Source organism: Engraulis encrasicolus, chromosome 9, assembly GCF_034702125.1.
Source record: "Engraulis encrasicolus isolate BLACKSEA-1 chromosome 9, IST_EnEncr_1.0, whole genome shotgun sequence".
NCBI lineage: Eukaryota > Metazoa > Chordata > Actinopteri > Clupeiformes > Engraulidae > Engraulis > Engraulis encrasicolus.
The window spans coordinates 43,943,802-43,965,838 of NC_085865.1; the positions used below are offsets into that span (position 1 = coordinate 43,943,802).

Consider the following 22,037-nt stretch of genomic DNA (forward strand, 5'->3'; position numbering starts at 1 on the left):
GGCAAGTGGTTAGGGCGTCAGACTTGTAGCCCAAAGGTTGCCGGTTCGACTCCCGACCCGCCAGGTTGGTGGGGGAAGTAATCAACCAGTGCTCTCCCCCATCCTCCTCCATGACTGAGGTACCCTGAGCATGCATACTGTCCCACCGCACTGCTCCCCAGGGGCGCCATTGAGGGCTGCCCCCTTGCACGGGTGAGGCATAAATGCAATTTCGTTGTGTGCAGTGTTCACTTGTGTGCATTGGAGTGCTGTGTCACAATGACAATGGGAGTTGGAGTTTCACTTTCACTTTCATATCAGGTGATCATGTGTTTATGTAAATGGTAATTAATTGATGGGCATCGTACACAGGTTTGGTTCGCAGATACAGTTTTTAATGTATCACAACAATGAGCAACAAACATACTTGGTGAACTATTTCCAGAAGAAGTTGTTCAAATACCATCTACAATAAACGTCATTTCAACTATGACAACAGGTCTGTGACAAAATAAAAAAAAAAGTTTCAAAACCATGTTATTACCGTAATACGGTACATCTGAGACCTCAAACATTACAGTAACAAAAACTAATGAGACTACCCTCTATATATAAAACATCAATAACATTTTTGGTTTAGTTTATTTAAAGTTTTAGCCATAGGGGCTTCTTTTTTGAATAAAACCTCAGGTTGGTGTTGCTATCTTACCCAGGCGTTAAGAGTACATATTGTGAAGAATATGATTGCGCCGTGTAAATCCCTTTGATATCCAGAAGAACAATCCTAAAATTTCAACCTTTAGAAGGCTGTCCTCTTTTGCTTGACACTATCCGTCCGTAAAAAGGTTTTTTTTCTTTTCTTTTTTTTTGGCTGCTGTGCAGTTGCAACATTTATGTACAGTTATATTATTGGACCATCCTTTTCTTTGTTTCGTTTTAGGTGTGTTGGTTGGTTAGATAGCTTTACCAGACCCCTGTGTGGTTGAGTATTCCGCTTCGGGCTAACGCTGTTTTGCGTGAAGGCGCTAGCCCGCAGCTCAGTCTTGTAACGCTGCTGCTCCACAGTCAGGAGAAGGGCAGAAAGCCAGGGTTTTCTAAAAGCCTTTGGAATCAGGACAGTCTCTCGTGTTTTTGTACACAGGCAAAGGATTGCACCTTAGGAGGCCAGGATGTCTCATATGAAACACAATCAAAAAGTGTCTTCAGGATTAAAATAAAAGGTTAAAATACTAAAAATCCCAAATAAGTACATTAAAAAGTTCACATAAAAGAGAATTATAAACTGTGTGACATTTGTGTTTAAACTTTAACAAAAAAGAAAACACCTGTACAATAATAAAAAGTAAAATGAAATGTTACTTGATTTTATCATTTGAAACAATTTTTAAGCATGATTTGATTTAACCTGTCAAACAGCTGCATTACATGCTACTTGTTCATCTCAGAATAGGAATACCAAAAGCAATACATTTTGCATTTCTTCATATTAATAAATTTGTACCATGCACAGCCAACTACGAATATGTACAACAGCTTAGCTTCCTTTGTTCACAAGCCATTTACTTTCATACAAATAGCCTTCTGTCGCTTTGGAATGGATCACATTGTCCTACTTTACCAAACAAGAAAGTGATTCGTAAAAATTGAACACCCTTGACAGCTTTCACATTCTTTGAGTTCCACAGCAAAAGAAAAAAAAAAACGAAAATAAAATCAAAACAGAAGAACCAGCAAAGCAAAGCGATTCATGAGTCAGTATTCTGTCTGGTAGAAGGTTGAGAATTTATGGCGAGCAACATAACCTTACACAGTAGCAGCAAAACGTTGTTATAAGATAATACTTCGTAATGCATATATGACTAAATATGATGGGAAACAAAAAAGTTCAATTCTCATGACAAGAGGAAAACTGAAGTGCCCAGAGCAGTGATGGAAGTACTTTTACCTATTCACTAAATGGCAGTGTACAGGGTAACACTGTATTCAGTCCTATAAGCACAGGGAAAATCTTTTCATTATACAAAACAAATGCTTTAGTCCCCCTTTTCTTTTAAAGCAGCTGATTTGCTTATGTAAAGCAAATACTCATACCTTTTTTAATAGTTTGTCCAACTTGTACTTTAACAGGTTCAAGTATACAGTACTACTTTCATGAATGCACCAAATTGTTTAAACAGGTCTCTGGATTGTTAGGTTGTTAAACGTCTAACAAATGTTGACCAATATGCTGCTGCACTACACACAAATAATAATTCAAACAGACAAATGAACGGACAAATGGACAAACAATTAAAACAAACAAAAACAAATGTCTATTAAATTAACACATGACCTATCAAAATAATAATAAAAGAAATCAAACAAAATTAAAATAAGTGCACTAAAGTCCAGACACAAGCAAGTACCGTAACAGTATAGCAATTCACAAATGAAAAAATGTCTTATTCACATAATCCTCAAGAGTCTATCAAAACTAGAATTATTACCTCTTCAGAAAAGGGCGCGAGCAGAGGTAAAAGTGAGAAGGTAAGAGTTGGCACAGATTAGTATATTCTACAAGAAACAAAAGAATGTTGGGTAGGTAAAAATACAGCTTGTGGCAATAACAAACTGGAAAACACAGGGGCACATCACTTCACCATTCTAAACTTCCTCAGTGGTAAAACCAAAGTGTTTTTTTTTTTTTTGAAGGGGCAAACTCAAAAAGAATACGCGCTTTGTCCTGTAACAGTAATATTGTCTCTTGGTATGGTACACTACACACATCAAGAAAATGCGTCCAATAAAGCTCGACATGTTTTGGTTAAAAGCCACGTGTCACCAGGCTTCTTTGCTGCTTTAACAAATGAGACATGTTATGATCTGACCTGAGAATTTAAAGCTACAGTTTTACACCTAACTAAACTAAGAGAAATTCTCTTTGAAAGTTCTGGATCATCATCCCATACAGTACATGCTAGCATTTGGAGATCAATCCAGCTGAGAGGTGCAATTTGCTATCGTGAGAGTTTTTGGCTTGAAACAAGCTCCAAAAGAACTTGTGAGATTTTCTCCTACTCCGTGTTTTTTTGTATACAATAAAAGCTCAGTCAAGCATCTGCAACAGTTCTGTCCATAACAAAAATCAATCAATATCTTGCCAGCATATCAATATGGGAAAAACAATCCTGAGTCAATCTTTTGGTACTGTAATTTTTTGGGTTAGAGAAACTTTGGAACTGCAGTTTAAAGTCTTATTTTTTTTCTTTAAGCAAGGGATCCTGTTTTCACTTCTACTACACACTGAACATATCCATTCTCATACTATTAAAATTGCCATCTAGGCCAGAGGAGGCTTTCGCCTTGACTTCCAACGAGTTATCTAAGTCGTCCAACTTCTGGCTAAACTCGCTGTCAGACTCGTCTGAACAACTCTCGGTGGGTAGTGAGGTCCGAGCCCCTGAGGTGCTGCAGGAAGTTGAGGTAACCGTTGAAGGCAAGGAAAGGGGGAGAGGGGGAGAAGCGGATGGGGAAGAAGAAGAAGCAGCTTTCCTGGCAGAAGCCTGGAAAAGGATATTTGGCCAGGACTTCATGGACAAGCGAGAGAGATGAGGGAAGGTGTTATTAGCAGAAGCTGCAGACTGCGAGGTAGATGTGGCGTTAGGAGAGGGGGAGCAGACTGAGTGAGGTAATAATCTAGCATGCTCTTTGGCATTTCTCATTGCTTGTTTGATTGTTTTCTCTTTGTGCAAGCTCGACTGAAGGTGTTGGCCAAGTGCTTCGCTTCCACTCACAGCCACGTCGCAGGCTATGCAACTGTATTTGCTCACTGACTTGCGAAGCACTGTCTCTTGCGGGTCAGAAAAAGGGTGACCGAAGTAACAGAAGGACTTCTGATGGCGGACAGCGGAGTCTTCATCAGTGAAAATCATCTGGCACTTTCTGCATATAAACTCGTGTTTGATGGACGGAACAATAAAAGGATCTGGAAAGTCTGAAATTTTGGTATCGGTTTGTGGTTCTTCTTTTGTGCTTTCAGTTGAAGAGCCTTTTTTTTCTTCCTTGGTTTCCTTAGCCTGTTTCTGCTTGAAGTTGCTCTGTGCACTCTTCATGGGGGGCATCTTGTGTTGCTGTTGCTGCTGCTGCTGCTGCTGCTGCTGCTTCTGCAGGGAATCCTGGAGAGTCTGCTGATACTGTTGGTACTGCTGGAGGAGGGCGGTGGGGGAGAGGCCGGCGATGGCCTGCGGCATGGCGGTCGGCCCGTAGGGGAACAGGTTCTCCATCCCGCACAGCGGAGGGAAGTATCCGCCCTGGACGCCGCCGGGGAGCTGTGGCGAGAAGCAGGAGGCGAAGCCGGGGATGAAGTAAGGCAAGAACTGACCCCCCAGGAAGGAGCTCGGATCACCAGCGATGGCATTCTGAAGTGCTTGCAGTTGTGCTGGGTCCATCGACATCGACACCTCGGCTCCGACTTTTCCCTTAAGCGCTGACTGGGGGGCCTTTTCCCTTTTCTTGGCCTGGGGCGGGATCGGGTGGGGGGAGGAACGGGTGGCGTTGTGGGATTCTCTTTCCTTGACCTTCATCGGCTTTTCCAACTTCTTGTCTTTCTCGTGTTCCTTGCTGTGCTGCTGCTGCTGCTGCTGCTCAGTCTGACTGACGGCCAGAGGACTGGGAGGGACAGAAGGAGGAGCAGGAGGAGGAGGTGGAGGAGGAGGAGGAGGAGGTGGAGGAGTCTGCAGAAGGTTCTTGGATGGGGCACTGCTGAGTGACATGGCGGGGGAAGGGGTGGCTGGAGTAGGGAACCCAAGCATGCCAGCACCAGGAGACGCTAAAGCTGAAATACAGTGGTACAGATATAGTATTGAATTGTTTGACCTCAAAATTTGTATCTCTATACTTAATAGATTTGCATTATATAAATAATAAGATGATGATGATGGTGATGCTCAATGTCAGATCTCTTTTTTTGTTTTGTTATGGATCAAAACTGTCACATGCACCTTACAAAATACCAAAAGAAGGATACAAATGTACAAAACCCACAATAAGAAAAGGGAAAACACCACAAACAAATACATTTTTCATAGAAACTCCATTTTGTGTAAAGTCAAAGTTAAATGTCCCAGTTATGCTGTGATGCATGCATTAAGTGTCCTTATGATTCCAAAAAAAGTCTGTCAATGAAACAGTCTCTGTGCCCTCAGTCGCATAATGATGTGTAATGAGCAGCAGTCAAATGTGCATGTAATGCAATTAGTTCATAAAGCTACTACTCTTTTAAGTCTTTTTGTCATACCAACTCACCAGGTGTGTTTGGTGGGAAACCTGGAAGGGATGACGGGCCGTTGACACCAGGCAGAAGCACTGGCGGCAGGCCGGATATCCCCGGGTAGCCAGTGGGCAGGCTGAGGCCGTGGAGCGTGTTGCTGTCCACCGCCGACTGCTGCTGCTGCTGCTGGGCTGGCAGGCTGAGGACGTCGCTTGCCTTCTTCAAACGGTCGAGTTCTTGCTGCGCCATAAGCTGGCGAACAGTGGTTGGTGCTAGGTAGTCCTTTTCTCTGTCCACCTGGTTGCCCAGGGTTTCTTGCACTTTCGCAATGTGCTGCTTGGAGAAGATGTGGTCACGGATGGACAGCCTCGCCGTGTACTTCACGCCGCACAGGGTGCACTCGGGTTTGGGGCCATCTGGAGAGTTTTGACTCATCATGAATGGCTTCCCAATGTTAATTTTGAATTTCTTTTCTTTTGCACGGGCGTTCTGGAACCAGACTTGTACCACGCGCTTTGGCAGTCCGATGTCGTTGCCCAGCATCTCGCACTCCTGCATGGTGGGCGTGCGGTAGTCGCTGAAGCAAGCCTTGAGGACCTTGAGCTGCAGGTTGCTCATCTGGGTCCTGAAACGCTTGTGTCCTGGTCTATCTCCTCCATTACCCTTGGAACTCTTGAATGGATTTGGACCTCCGAAGGGACTCGGTGAGCTTGGGTCAGTCAAGCTGGACGACTCGCTCTGGTCTGCGTTTTCATCTAGGTCGTCCTCTCTCATACTAAAGTAGTGTTCACTGTCTTTGCTGCCAGCGAAACTCAGGGCAGGGCTCACCATGCTAAATGGGAACCTATCTTCATAAGCCTCAGAGAGGGATGATGACAACAGCTTGTTGTCATTCATCTTTTCGCCCCCATTGGCTGTGAGATTCTCTACTTCATTGTTTATGTCATCGCCAGTCGTGGCGTCACTTATGGCTGTGTTAATTGACGAGGTCTCATCAAAGTCAATTTTATTGGTCTCGTTGAAGACCTCTGCAGAATTCATATTGAGCCCTTCAAATTCATCACTGTTTTCTGCTTTAAAGGATGAAGGGCTCAAAAAGTTTTTTTGTTGCGCCTCGGATGGTTTGACTGGGGTGGAGGACGCAGTCGGCATTTCATAATCGTTCACCTCAGTTTTCGTTGGCATCAGTGAGTACTCAGGAAAACCGCACTTGCTGGGGCTTTCGGCTCCATCCTCCTGGAGCATCATGGGACTAGGGGGCAGACTAAAGCCGGCCTGCTTAGCCTCGTGCCAGTGGCGGGAGCGTATGTGGCTATCTAGAGCCGACTTGGCCTTGAAAAGAGCCCTGCAAAATGGGCACTTCTTGTGGGCCTGGGTTGCGCCGACTGCTCTGAACTGCCCTTTGCGCTCTCTTGCTCTGGTGTTCTGGAACCAGACCTGCACCACTCTCTTTTTTAGGCCCACTTCATGGGCTATGTGATCCAACATCTTCCGTGTCGGATTTGAATCGAGCAAGTACTTGTCATAGAGGATCTCTAGTTGCTCGGGGGTGATAGTGGTTCTGAGACGCTTGTCACGTTGGTGTTGGTCTTCGCCACTATTTCCACTGTCTTTGTCATTGGAGCTGTCCTCTTTATCATCTAGTTTACGTTTCAGAGGGCCAGAGCCAGGCATGCCAGCTAAAGCAGAGCTCTGTGAGGGCAACTGAGACAGAGCTCCAGAGAGCAGCTGGCTGGTCATTAGGGGGTTATTTGGATCGAAGATCATGTAGGGCATGTCCAGTGGCCGTTCAAGGAACTGCGAGTGCAGGAACTGGTTCTGGGCAGCCAGGAAGTGCATGTGTTGGTGCTCCTGCCATAATTCGACAGTTGGGAAAGCTATTTTACACTGGTCACATTGGTACTGCAACATCTGTGGGGGCAGGGTACTCGCCAGAGAGGGCAGGGTCATGGACAGTGGGCTGGATGGGACAGCTGCTGACTGAGGCTGTGAGTGAGGCCTTGCCATAGTTTGCTGATGGGACTTGTGAGGTGGGGGCTGAGGAGTTGATGCTTTGGAGGGTCTGGGGTCTGCCAATGCCTTGGCTACTTGTGAGGGGATGGTCTCAGCCAGCTTTGGTTTCTCAGTGGTCAGTTCTGGCTTTGGTGAGGCCTTCTCCACCTCAGGTCTTGGTGAGGGCAGTAGTGGGGAGCTGGACCCGGAGCTTGTGGCTGTACCATGAGGTTTGTGAGATGACTCGGTCTGCCTGGAGGGGCCGACATCACTGTTGTCTATGTACTCCTCAGACTGGTTGTCACCATCCTCATCTTCATCTTTGTAGCACTGTTTCTTCTGGTGAGTGATCAAGTCGAAGATGCGGGGGAACACAATGTTGCATTTCTTGCACTGGTACTGCATGTTGCTGGTTCGTATGTAGCGCTCATTTGTCAGTTCTTTCTTTTCACTGTCTTTAGCATCAGCCTGATTCTCATAGCTCTTACGTGCCTTCTGCCTGGCATTTTGGAACCAGACAACAATGACTCGTGTTGGCAGGTTGAGCACAGTAGAGAGCTGCTCGATCTCATCGTCTTTAGGGTAGGCATTTGTGTCAAAGAAGTCTTGCAGCACCCTCAGCTGGTAGTCAGTGAAGCGGGTCCTCGATGACCTCTTGTTCATGGTCGCATCAGTCCTGTAGAACTCCAAGGCGTTCATTTGAGACTCTAGCCTCAGGTCCTCCAAGGTGGTCATGGGTGGAATGTTGAAATTGTAAGGGGAGTCTTTGCTTCGCTGCCTCTCTTTGAAGAGTGTGTTGCGGAACCAGTGCTTGATGACCTTCTGCGGAAGGCCAGACTTCTCTGCCATCTCCTGAATCTGCTCCTCGTTAGGAGAGTTGTTGATGTCGAAGTGGGCCCGCAGGATCTTCAGCTGGTCATCTGTGATGCGGGTGCGCGGGCGTTTGAACTGAGACTGGTGCAGGAAGTTTGGATCCAGCCCCAGCTGCTGCTGGCACAGCTGTGTCAGGTTAGAGGAGAGGGAGTCGATGCCAGGGAGCTGTAGGGCAAGCTGCGGGGGTAGGCCAGGGTGCTGCATTGGCTGCATCATCAGTGGTGGGAACATGGGAAAGTCCAGAGAGACAGGCTGCTGAACTTGAGGAGGAGGTGGTGTAGGAGGTGGAGGAGGGGCAGTTTGAGGTTGTGGAGGAGGAGGTGGTGGAGGAGGGGGAGGAGGCTGAGGAGCTTGCAGAGGAGCCTGCATGGGAGCTGGGGATGGAGCCTTTAGCGGCTTTACAGCAGAGCTGCTGGGTGGTGGCAGGGGTGTGACTGGTGCGGGTGGTGGGGGAGGTGGAGGAGGTGGTGGGGGAGGAGGAGGCTCTGGGGAGGATGGGTTAATGGGGTACAGCTTGTCATAGGCTTCTCTGTACTGCGTTGCAAACTTCTCCAACTCCACGTACGGAAAGAACTGTCCGTGAACGTGCTCCTGATGGCTCTTCAGGATCAACATGTTGGAGAACAGCTTTCCGCAAGCTCCACACTCCAGCTTGTCACTGATGAACTCATCCTGCCCTTCTCGTGTTTTCTTCTGACTCTTCTGTCTGTTCTCATTGTACTGGATCACCAGTTCAAACCCAAAGTTTTCCAGAAGCGCTTTGGCAGCATTACCCCTGGCACCCGAGATGATTCGGGGTGGAGGAATAAGTGGCTCTGAAAATTTGGGCTTCTTCAGTTCTTTGTTGTTGTTATCCATCATTGTAGCATCCAACGCCTCATTCACTATATCCTGTTTGGCTTTAATATTCTCCTGTTTTTCCAGAAGCTCTTCTGTCTCTTTGGAAATCTGCATTTCTGCACAGGGCAAACTGCTCACAGGCTCTGGTTGTTGTGACCTGTGACTATGCTGTTGGAATTTCTGCTGTTGCTGCTGCTGCTGCTGCTGTTGGTGCTGAAGCTGGGCCTGAGAGGCCTGTGACTGCTGCTGCTGCTGTTGCTGATGGTGATGCTGCTGCTGCTGCTGTTGCTGAGATTTCTGCTGAGCTTGCTGCTGTTGCTGCTGAAGCTGTTGCTGTTGCTTGTTCAGCTGCTGCTGCTGTTGTTGTTGCTGCTGCTGTTGCTGCTGCTGCTGCTGCTGCTGTTGGAGCTGCTGCTGCTGCTGCATCTGCTGCTTCAGGTCCTCCAGGAAGGACCCAGTCATACCCGGCATGCCGAATGCAGCGGCCGAGTGAAGCGCCAGCTCTGGGCTTAGGTTGAACTCTGCTCCGGGGATGTAGAAGGGGAAGAGGAACTGCGGCTGCTGGAACTGCAGCAGAGCCTCGGGTGTCATGGGGAAGTGGGGGAAGAAGGCAGGGTTCAGGAACTGTGGCTGGAAAAAGGCGGCCTGCTGCTGGAGCTCGTGCTGAAGCTGCATTTGCAGCTGGGCAGAGGTCTGGGCCTGCTGGTGGCTGGCCTGCCCAGACATGTGGTCAGTAGTAGTCTGCTTCAGGTTGACTGCTTCTTTGGTGTCCACAGCATTGTCTTTGTTGCTGCTGGACGATGGCAGGCTTGAGGACTCTGAGCTGGACTCTCTGACAGGCGCTGGGCTTTTGGCCTGCACCGCTCCGCTGTTGCCACTTCCCATGGCGCTGCTGCTGCTGCTGCCCCCACTGCTGCTGCTGTTCTCCATTTTGGCAGTTCTGGCTTTTGTCTGGTGAAGCACAGACCTCATGTGAATCTCTAGAGTTGAGCTCTGGCTGTATGCGACGTTGCAAATGTTGCACTTGAATGGTTTGTTGTCAATGCTGTTGCTGGTCTCCTGAGGGACGGGACTGGAGGCCTCTTGAAGGACTTTCTTCAGCTTGTGCAAGTGGGAGACAGAGTTGTAGTGCACCAGAAGGATGTTTTTCTGGGTGAAGGACTCCTTGCACACTGTGCACTTGTATGGGCGTGACGGATCCAGGAACTTCTCCATGGTGAAGTTGGGGCCCTTTCTGAAAGGCAGTGTGCGCTTTGGCTCAGAGCCCATGTCGTCGAGCAGAGAGCTGCTGTCGCTTCCTGTTGGGCTGGCTTTGCCTTCCTGGTCCAGCTCATCGTCTTTATCCAAGTCTGGGTCGAACACCTGAGCTTCTTCCAGAGCCCGGGCCTCCATCTCTGTAATGTCTCCATTGATGGGCAGGCTGGCACACAGCTGTTGCACCTCGGCCTCGCTCAGCTCCGGGTGACCCGTCTCCAGGTGCTTCCTGAGTGCCATGAACGAGCGGAAGCTGCGCTGGCACAAGCTGCACATGGTGGCCGCCCGTATGGCGTGGTACTGCGAGTGGATCTGCAGCTTCTGCATGGTCTTGAAAGCCAGGCTGCAGTGGTTGCAGCGGTACTTGTAGACGTGGCGATCGGAGACAGAGAGCTGCTGGCGCTTCTGCAGGTCACTGAGGTCCTGGAGGCCATCTGGCGTCTTGCGGTCTTGGCCGCCGGCTTTCTTCCAGTCTGGGGCTTCGGAGGCCTCTTTCGGGGGCTTCAGTTCATCGCTGTGGTCCTGCTCACTCTTGGTCAGAGGGATGCTATGCTTGACATCCTTTGAATTATTACCTGGTGAGAAACAAATAAACACATTTTTAGAAATCAACCATACATTTTGAGCCAGATTATCGAATATTTTCCCAGTGTTTATATCACAGAATTAAGTTGATTAAAATGTACTTACCAAGTGACTTTCCGGATCCTTCTGCCATCATAGAGTCCATAATAGATGGGACTTTGTCTGCACCAGGCAACGCCATGCTATTGGGTGTTGGCCCATCTGGTCCAGTCACCTGCAAATCAAAAACAAAAAAAGAACAAAAACATTGAGTGTCTGACACCATGGCAACGAGAAACACCAACCCTAACCCCCCCACCCAACAACAGATGCGATGTCAAAAAGTCAGTCAAGAAGAGTGCTCTTCACTCACAGTCATGAGCAGCTTCTCCACGCAGTCAGGGGCCACGCTGTGGAGGTGGGTCAGGTGGAGCTGCAGGTGGATCTTGTTGCTCAGCACGTCCTGGCACAGGGGGCAGCAGATCGCCGGCTGCATGGAATGCTGGGACATGATGTGCAGCTGCAGCCGGTTGGCGTCCTTGCTGCTGTAGTTACAGTAGGGGCACTGCTGCACCTGAGGAGGAGGAGGACAACGAAGAAGAGGAGGAAGAGGAGGAGGAGGAGGAGGGAGGGAGGGGGAGAAAGATGATGAGAGACCCCATGAATTCATCATCATGACTTTAAAAGTTTAAGATGCTTAGCATATTCTTTTTTTTTATGTCCGGGAGAAGTGAAGTGTATGACTTATCTGACGTTACTGCAGTTATGGTAAAGATGACGATACATCTTGAAAATTGACTGAAATTGAGCCCGGACAAATTAGACTCAGAGAAACGCAGATGAAATTCAATTCGTGCAATTCACTTAAGTCCTCAACTCCCTGCAATCTTATCATAGTGAAACCCGACTGGCCGAAACTTCTAATCGGCAGATTACAGATGACAAAGGTGGGCTGCCCCCTCCTCTATGGTCTACATCTAGCCCTCATTACAGGGATTACTTATAAATTGCTGCTCTCCCACTACCTGTCTTAATGTAATCCATTTCAGAGATGACTTTCTGAGTAGCTCAAGTCCCGCACCATTGAAGCCCTGCCGCCCACACCACCCCTTATCCCCATCCCACAAAGACCTTAATACATTATAATCTAATTTTAAAACACATATCAGGTGAAGAGATGCAAAGCACTACAATTCGCTCAGGTACTTCTTTTTTCTTTTTTTCCTCCCTCTCTTTACTGCGGTACAAACATAGAGACACACACACAAAGGGTTCTGTGGCTTGGAGCGCTGAGGGCTTATGGGTATTTTTTAACCCTTTTGATGTAGGAAGCTCCTCCTGTGGCGCACTGTACCTGCTCGCTGGCGTGTGTCTTCTCCTCCACCGACTTTGGCCTCTTGGGCGGAGCTGCATTCTCTTTCTCCTGCAGGAGGGAACGCTTCCCCGCGGAGGCAGAGCTCAGGCTCTCCTTAGCCAATGAAAGCACACCTGCAACAGAAAGAAAGGCAGAGAGATATTTCTGTTAGGATGTCATTAATATGATGCCTGGGGTATGTGAGTGTGAGAGTGCGTTTGTGTGTGTGTGTTTTTATTATTTTTACACTACACAACAGAATCAGAATTTTGATTTAGCTTTGGACATATGCAAAATGACTGCAAATGATTAAGCTGTAAATTATGAATGTATTTGCAGCCCAGTTGACAAATCAAAATTGTTTATTCAAACCATGATACAAAAAAACGTATCTTTTTTTTTACTTGGCTGCCTCAACCTACTACAAGATTAAATAATTGTGAAAAAATAAAACTAAAATCAATACAGGCCAAAAATACATGTCACAAAGTCCAAACAAAACAAAATCTCTTGAATAATGCTGCATTACATAGCACTGATAAATGCACCTGTATTGATTGAATACTGGGGCATTACAAATGTTTTTTTTTCATTTTTTTTTCAATTGTAATGCATTTCATTTCTATGCACATGGAGCAAGCCTGGTCATAAAGATATTCTGAAGAAATAGACAATTTTCAAAAGACATTCATTATCGCAGCAAGACCGAATGCAAACTGAATGCTATGGTACTTTTATGCAGTTCATTAGGTGATATGGATTTCTCGTTGCCAAATCACCTCTCCGTATTACCCTGAATATCCATACAGTGCACTGAAGGATGGCACGCCTATTACCATGCTGTGCTCAGCCCAGCGCCGTGGAAGTCAGCCCCTGGTTGTATTTAGAAAATGCTGCACAAAGTGATAAATCTTTCATTACCCCTCATCCTTAGATACCGACTCTGTCTCGGCCCTCTCAGCCAATGCAATTTATCCACTCGCCCCACTTGCTCAACACAAAGAAATGCAGCCTGTTCTGCCTTCAACTAATCTGGTCACTCTAGGCTAAATGTGTTTCTTACTCTTGTGAATCAAAGCTTAGACGACGTCTGAGAAGAAAGCAAAAAAAGGAGTAAGGGGAAAAAAATACATTGCCATCCAAACCATTGGATGTTACTGAATATGCAAAATAATACTGTGTGTTTTGTATTAGCTTGCACTTTATATTTGTCCCTCTAGTGATTATCAGTATCTAGCGGATGCTCATGTATTCTAATTTAGTTGGAGCCGTTTTACTTTATTTTTTATTATAATCCCATATATCCGCAGTCTGACATATTACCCTGTCAAGCAAAGTGACACAGAATGGGACACACATGCAACCGCACACATACACCCACGCACATACGCGCACTCACAACACAAACACACACAAGGGCACAATACGAATTTCCAAGAGCATCAGGGGGAAAAAAAATTCTGCGGCCACAAAAGGCGAGGTAATCTTTCCTCTACGGGCATGGATATCCCCGCAGTGCTGTCGAGCCATGTCACATACACTTCACCACGAAAAGAGAACCTCATTTGCCAGACGCCCACGCAATCTCATTGCCTTATTCCCTTCCCCCCCCCCCCCCAAAAAACCCCCCCTCAAACACCCCCAGCAACTCACCCTTGCAGACCCCCCCCCCCATACACACACAACAACAGCTCCGGCCCCCGCTCCTCCCCCCACCCTCACTGTTTATTATGAGTATTTCTAATTTTAACTTTCAATTTTCGCCATCTTCCAGTCAATTTGCAACTAAATTATTTCCAGGGTGAGCAGGCAGACGATTGCTGGACAAACCGGGTGCAAATACATGTCATAATGAAATGAGGAGCCCTGACCATTGATTGCCATCCTATTGAATGTAAACGTGCGGTCTGCGGCCTAATCTGATCCTGTCGTACTACTACATGAGGGCCCATCTTTATGATTTATTTTCTTAATCAACGTTCAGTTTTCACAAACACACAGACAGGACGTTACTATTCAAGCAGACCCCATTGTCCCAAGAGAGTGAGAGAGGGGGGAAAAAAAGCTGAAAGAAAGAAAGAAAAAAAAACCTAAGGCCAGGGAGCTTTTTAAAACATTAATACAGGCCAAACACTCTTTGGGGAGAGAGAGAGAGAGATGACACCTCTTATTATCCCCTCCCAACACATTTTTTTTCTAAACCTCAGGACTGTGTAATCTTCCCTTCTTGTTATTATGTTCTCCTGTAGAAATGAAAATTACCTTCTGCACTATGTCCATACGCACGCACACACACACACACACACACACACACACACACACACACACACACACACACACACACACACACACACACACACACACACACACACACACACACACACACACACACACACACACACACACACACACACACACACACTCCACAGATGACCACATCACTCCAGCCCCCATGGAGCCACGATTTTAGATTTTATTCTCTCTCTGTATTATTTTTTTGGCTTTTGTTTCTGTTTTTTTATCCTCTGCCTCACCCTCAGTGACAAGCTCCCTTACCCTTTTGGCTGGGGAGACAGTCACACAGTGGTGGAGGGGGAGAGCGATAGATAAAATAATTGTGACACCGTTCACCCCCTCTTCTGCAACACTATCACCACCCCAGCACTACCCCCCCACCCCCCATCCCAACCCACCCCAAATGACAAATGCCTTTGAGAAGCAGGACCCTGGTTGATTAGATAAATCAAAAGGTGATTTATGACATTCAAGCTATTTGTATTATGGGAACGCATGCAGCCGGCTGGCTACCCATCTTTATTTGCAACTGTCAATGGCATTTTTTTAATTCATACACTCACATCCTCTCTTTGTCTCTCTCTCTCTCTCTCTCTCTCTCTCTCTCTCTCTCTCTCCTTCCCTCCATCCATCTGTCCTCTCTCTCTCTCTCTCTCTCTCTCTCTCTCTCTCTCTCCTTCCCTCCATCCATCTGTCCTCTCTCTCTCTCTCTCTCTCTCTCTCTCTCTCTCTCTCTCTCTCTCTCTCTCCGTCCCTATACCAGGCTCTTTAACTACCTTTGATAATTTAATCAAATTGTTTATCCTAAACAACAGCAACATCACTGCCCGTAATGATTCTCCTTCATTTGTCCTTTATTAACTAGGATGGGGGAGCCATTTTGTGCTGTGGTGATGTGTGTAATAAATAAACCACATCTTAATTCTCCTCTGTCTGTGTATCACAGGAGACTCTATTTACACACACACACACACACACACACTTTTTAAATTTTTATTTCATACACACCAAGCACCTGCAGTGCACCGCAACAGCAGCAGAGGCAGCAGAAGCAGCATCGGCAGCCCATCATCCTATTCAAAAACCAGCTATGTGCATTTTCAAATTTCGTCCCCGAGAAAACATCAATTAAACCCGGTGCGGCTTGATGGAGGCAGCTTGGATTTACTGTTCAATTTACTGGAGCAGGGGTCTCGGCCTGGCAACAGCGGCAGCAGGCAGGGCTGGCTGGCTGGCTGGCTGAGGTTACAGGGCCGTAAATAAAGGGCCGTGCCCCGGGAGGCCCCGAGTAACTTTGGGTGATTTACAGGTGCACTGGGGTTGGGGTTACACATTAGAGTGACCCCTTCGCTCTGGCTGATAACATTAGGATGAACAAGCCGCGCTCTGAATACGGTACGTGCAGACCGGGGCGGCGCATGTGTATATGGACACACACACATGCAAACACGTGTACACGCTTGTGCACACACACAAACACACGCACGCACTCACTCACGCACGCACATGCAAACGAACACACACAAACACGCGCACACAGCTTCAGGGACACCGTAAACAAAAATGCTAAAATGTTGCACACTAGACATATGGGACAACCACACACACACACACGCACCTTGCAAACACAAAACACAATCAACAACACAGAGACAAAACAAGGCAGACTCACACTCACAAACACACCAACGCACAGACAAGACAGAACCGTCCACCCTCCCCACAGTATTGGAAAGCGCATTTGAATCCATCAGCTGGTGGACTCACAGCAAGATGAGACGCATTTTGACGCATGTCACAATTCAGAAATCCACCAGGGCCCTCGTTATGCGCTGATTAAAGGCCTGAACGCAGAATTATAGCTCTGGGCCTTTAATTAAATATGCTAATAACTTTAATATATTTTAATCTAAGATCTAGGGAGGCCAGTGTTGAGGATGGCTCGCTGACAGTCCTGGCAGATGCATGCAAACAACATTTCAAAATGCAAGTTGCTAATTTAAAATATTCATCATCCTTTGATCTGGTTTGCATGCATTAGGCTTCCCATCACTTATCAGAGGGCTGCTTAACTTGCACCAAGAAATTAATACATACAACAAATAGAACAATGATTAATTTGCTTATAATTAATTTCCGGGGCTAATTCAAAAGCAGGTAGCACTTGGAGATGATGTTCTTTAGCCGAGATGACAGCTAATTCTAATGCTCGTCCCTGCTCTTGTTTTGTTGTATTATTTCGGGATGTGGCGCCTGCCTGCTCCCCTGAGGTATTTCACAGATCATTTCACATTGGATGTCACATCTCCACAAAACAGAGAGAGAGAGAGAGAGAGTAATCTGGATTTGATCCAGATTAAGACATTTGCATGGAAAATGCTACTTGGGATTATAATTAATCTATGTTGACACTAGATTAAAAAAAAATGAAACTAAATGAGGATGAAGACTGGGGGTGGGGTAGAATGAACTGGGACAAACTGGCCAGAACATTTCCTACTTCAGACGGATGTATTTTTTTCTAATTGCAAATCACTTTCTTTCCCCTTGTGTCTTACAACGAGCTAGACTGTATCCTAGCTACATGACCCAACACTCCATAGCCAATAACCTTCTATTGGGTATCCAAAACAACAACCTCGAGAAGAACAAAGCCTTCCTCCATAAAAATGAATGACGAAAACACCCATAATATCCCCTACAAAGAAAGGAACATAAAAATAAAGCGTGTGCTTCGATAAGAAAAAAAGGATACATAACGCACTAAAAGAAAAAAAAACACAAAAACATTATCTCGAAGCTGTGCGAGCGATTTGCATCCTGGGGTGCGCGGTGTTAAATGACGCTTCATGTAATACGAAACATAAACGCATTGACTAGCATCTCCCTCAGACGGACCTGTCATGGGTGTATGGTTAAAAGATAAATGACTAGCCAAACTAATAGGCCCTAGCCTGTTTCAGCACTTCTTCTGCTCCACTGAACCCAACATTATGTGGCTAGGTGAGATGGGCAAGGAGAGCACAAGGGGCCCCGATGCAATATTCATTTTGGCCATAGATTTCCATCTCATACATAAAAAAGGCATGTATGAATTCTTATTTGGTAAATCAAATATAACAAAGCCTGAGGTACAAGGCAACCAGATGCTGGCTCCAGGGGAGGTTGAATGGGTTGGTTCTCTCCAAGCTAACAGCCAGACGATTTGTAAAAAAAAAGATTGCTGCTGCTCTTCCTAATGTGTTGCCATTTGCAAGCTAATGCAAATCCCTCTTCCCATTTTCCTATAGTGTAAAGATATTCAGTTTGGCAAGATGGTGAACTCCAGCAGGGTAGAAAAAAAACAGGAAATAAAAAAACTAATTTAAAGGTTACAAGGCTACAGGAGCATATTAAGGGAAAAAAAATACATACATCTATACATGAGCGCTATCTAATCCCACTCTTACCCCCAAAATGAATGTGTCATCAGAGGCCCTGCCCAAGTGCGGCAGAAGATTAATGAAAGGCGCTTAAAAATTACAAGCACGCAAAACTGATTTGATTAAAAAATAATCTCACTGGTCATTCCGTAATATTCCTTCCAACTTATCCGCCGCCCTGTCGTCAGATGGTTCTGATTAAACTGGGTCAACAGGGAGAGGCGACTAGTGAGAGCATTCGCATGCAATCCAGTGCACATGCAGGCAGGAAGGCAGCAAGGCAGGCAGCAAAGCAGCCATGATGAACCACTGAGCCTTGCCTAGGCCCAGTCTAAAGGCACAGTGGTGACAGAGATGGCAGGTAAAGGGTACAGGGGGCCAGAGGTGAGATGGTGTGTGTACAGTGTGTGTGTGTGTGTGTACTGTGTGTGTACTGTGTGTGTTCAGTGTGTGTATGTGTGTGTGTGTGTGTGTGTGTGTGTGTGTGTGTGTGTGTGTGTGTGTGTGTGTGTGTGTGTGTGTGTGTGTGTGTGTGTGTGTGTGTGTGTGTGTGTGTGTGCGCGTGTCACTCTTAGACAGCTGCCAACATTTGGCCAGAAGTAAGCCAAAAGTAAGTAGACTCCCAAATGTTGGTTGCTGTCCAGAGCAGGGTTATAGGATGGGTGTGAGTGAGTGTGGTTATGAGTAAGTTAGTGAAGGACTGAAGGAGTGAGCGAGGGTTTGGGTGACTGAGTGAATATATATGTGAGCAAGTGAGTGAGTGAGTGAGGAAAACATTGTAAGGGGATCTACAGTACAAATGTGAGTAGGGGGGGGGAGAACATGGTGGTGCTACTGGGAGGTGTTAGGTACGTGAGAGAGGTAAGTGGGTGAGAAAGACCAAATCTTTGAAAGAGGTCTTACTGGGCTCCTTCTCCGTCCGGCCACCTCCTCGGCTGACCCCCGGGTCTCCCCTGTCCTCGGCCGGGGCCGCAGAGGCTGCCCGTGGAGGCTCCTCGCTGTCGTCACCTGGGTCCTCTACAAGTGAGCACAAGCAGGACACTCGGGTTACCCACTGCAGTGTCTGTCTGTCTGTCTGTCTGTTCATGTCTGTGTGTCTGTTTATCTGTATGTCTCCAAGTTTGTTTCTTTCTGTGTGCACCGTTTGTCCCTTAGGAGGCACCATAGTCACCCTCTAGCCTAGCCAGGCAGCCAGGAAACAACCTTGGCTAGCAATACTGAGCTACAGCAGCAGCAATAGTGTTAGCAGCAGCAGCAGCAGCAGAGCGAGAAGATTGCTAGTGAGGTTTCAGCAGCTGATTGGATAAGAATAAATTGAGTGTGTGGTGTAAGGATAGAAAAAAGGAGCACAGAGCTTGTTTGAATGTAGGCAGAGTGATTCAGGTGAGAGGAGAGAGGGAGTACACGAGGGAGAAATGAAGAAGAGATGGAGGGAGAGGGTGCTTTTTAGACACAAGTTCATCCCCCCCTATCCCCTACCCCATAAAGTCCAGTCCCACACGCCCTCTAGACTGCTGGGAGATTCCATGGTAATGAAGCGGCTAGCGCTGCCCACCCTTCTAGCCCCCGTCCCTCTCTCTCTCTCTCTCTCTCTCTCTCTCTCTCTCTCTCTCTCTCTCTCCTTCCCTCATCCCTTGTTTCCCCCCTCTCTTGGCCCCCTGCCACTACCCACCAGCCTGCTCCCTCCCCTCCCTTCTTCCCTCTCTCTCTCCCTCTCTCTCTCCTTGCTTAATAATTCTGTGTATCTTAGCGGTGGCGCTAGTGGATTAATCTATTTATGCTGTTAGCCGCTAGGTCGAGGCTGCGCGGTGTGCTAATCCCAGAAAGGCTCAGTGTTCCCTTTCATCCCGAGATCATTTGTCTCTCGCCGCGCTGATGTCACTTTTTAATGAATTTTTAGCAGTCTGAGCAATGCCAGATAACCAGGCAGTGGCCCCCTGCGCTTCTCTCCTCATCTTCTCTCCTCACCAAGTCTCCTTCTCTCCCTCTCTCTCTCTCTCTCTCTCTCTCTCTCTCTCTCTCTCTCTCTCTCTCTCTCTCTCACACACACATACACACGCGCACACACACACCTCTTCACACCCTCACACACAATAAATATGTAAATAAAATTCGGCAAATAAATAAAAATCCCAATTTTGGCGACCAGTAGGGAATGACATAAATTATGTAGGAAGGCCCTGGGAGGAGGGGACTGAGGTTACATAAAAGATTGCGGTCTGTGATGGGGGGTGGGGGGTGGTGGTGGTGGTGGGGGGAGGGGGGTTGGTGGTAGCTGGTGGACTGCTGCTGGACAGACAGGCATGAAGGGTGAGTGTAGGTAGGAGAAGGGGGGGGTGTGTGTGTAGTAGAGGGTTGGAGAAAATGGCGTCCCCTTCCAAATGCTGTGCTCATCAATTTTATAAAACCTTAATAAGCATATAAATTGACCACGCGGTGGCCCAAAAGGTCAACACTGCATTTACATACAATCACTCAAGTCATTGTTTGGGTAAGCACTGGCCAGGCTGGGCAGCCTCCCCTGGCTACATGATATAATTAACCCTTTCAGACCCCCCCAACACCCCCCCACCCCCCCCCCCCCCATCCCATCCCAACCAACCATACCACAGTGCCTGGCGCCGACGTTTTAAGTGCAACACATTAAGTGGAAATTATATACGGCATGAAATTTTCATGGCAGATGCCGCGGAGTGATTGAAAGGAGAAATTGTGTGCTGCACTCCGCTCCTGATGTTTTATTAATCATTTTCTGACAACGGGATGAAATATCTCCCCCCGTCACGCCGCCAGAAACCGCCTGCAAAAAAATTGCTATTTTGGCGCTTACAGCCGCCGCCACAGCCGCGCTTGTATTCTAATTCATCCGTCCAACAAAGACAGGCGTCATGGGTATGCACATGTATGTTTGTGTGTGTGTGTGTGTGTGTGTGTGTGTGTGTGTGTGTGTGTGTGTGTGTGTGTGTGTGTGTGAGTACAGTACATGATGTAGGCGCACACACAAGCACACACGGTGCAGAGCCTCATACTGTAGGTCTTTTCTATGTAAATCGCCTGCCTTTTCTTCCCCTTATTCATACAAAGCCAAAGTGTGAAGAATAGAAGTATGCACGGCTCTCCCCTAATTCCTCTCTAAGATCAGATAGCTTTAATAATAACAAAACAGACAGACAGTGCGGTCATAACACCCTTCGATGGAAAAAGGGAATTTCTCTTTCGTTTCATTTTTTTCCTTCCTTCATTTTTATTTGCCTTTTTTTCTAACCCCCATTTGTGCGTCTCCATTTTTTTTTTACCCCTCCTCCAACAAAACTCAATCTTACATCACATTCTGAATTCAAAGAGGCTTTCGTTCAGTCTCTCCTTCTCTTATTCTGACCTCCTACCTCCTTGTATATGTACTTTTAGGTATAAACTTGTGTTTTTTGGTGCAAGTCTGGATACATTTGTCTTTATAATTATGTGTTAGGTGTTTGTGCGCATGTGTGTGTGTGTAATTGTGTATGTGCACGGCTGCACCATGTGTCTATATGTGTGCGTGTGTGTGGGTGGGTGCGTGCGTGTGTGTGTGTGTGTGTGTGTGTGTGTGTGTGTGTGTGTGTGTGTGTGTGTGTGTGTGTGTCAGTGTGTGTCAGTGTGACTCTATGTATGTGTGTGTGTGTGTGTGTGTGTGTGTGTGTGCGTGAAGGTGGCAGGGGAGCACAGCTGGGTGCTAGAACTCTCTGATCATGACCAGGTTTCAGGCTGGCTAATAAAGAATACATAGGCACACACACTCTCCCTCTCTAACCCTCTCTCTCCCTCTTTCTCTCTCTCCCTCTCTCTGTAGGTGTTCATGTCCTTATTTCTGTCTCCCTCGTCCCTCTCTTCCCTATTCTTTGTCTCTCTCTACCCATTTATCTGCCTTGGTCACACTCTAATGATTTCTGAGTATCTCTCTCTCCCTCTCTGTTTCACAAATGCACACAGAGACCCTTTACTTACACAAATCCACTTCTGTCAAATCCGTTTTTTTTGTTTGCTCTCTGACAACATACAACCCGCACCAACACACATTAAACTCTCCCAATCTAAATTAAATCCCCCAGTACATCTAACTGAAACCCGCCATGAAAACCCAGCCAATCGAGACGACACCCCTCTCCCTTCCCAAACACCACCCCTATTACCACCACCACCACCACCATCTCCCCAACCCAAACACCCCACACTATCT

The 22,037-nt window shown here is 46.9% G+C and overlaps 1 protein-coding gene across 5 annotated transcripts in view; it reads right to left on the reverse strand.

Moving 5' to 3' along the window:
• Positions 1-360: 360 nt before the first annotated feature.
• zfhx4 (zinc finger homeobox 4) overlaps positions 361-22,037 on the reverse strand; it is a 113,464-nt gene continuing 91,787 nt past the window's right edge. For 4 of the 5 annotated variants that reach the window (XM_063207205.1, XM_063207206.1, XM_063207208.1 and 1 more), the window contains exons 5-10: positions 18,725-18,838; positions 12,105-12,238; positions 11,124-11,324; positions 10,877-10,985; positions 5,263-10,761; positions 361-4,792 (exon numbers count right to left, since the gene is read on the reverse strand). In XM_063207205.1, coding sequence (XP_063063275.1) covers positions 3,255-4,792; positions 5,263-10,761; positions 10,877-10,985; positions 11,124-11,324; positions 12,105-12,238; positions 18,725-18,838 — 7,595 coding nt within the window. In that variant the 3' untranslated portion in view covers positions 361-3,254. The remainder of the gene's footprint in view (positions 4,793-5,262; positions 10,762-10,876; positions 10,986-11,123; positions 11,325-12,104; positions 12,239-18,724; positions 18,839-22,037) is intronic. The other variant, XM_063207209.1, reaches the window with a different exon arrangement.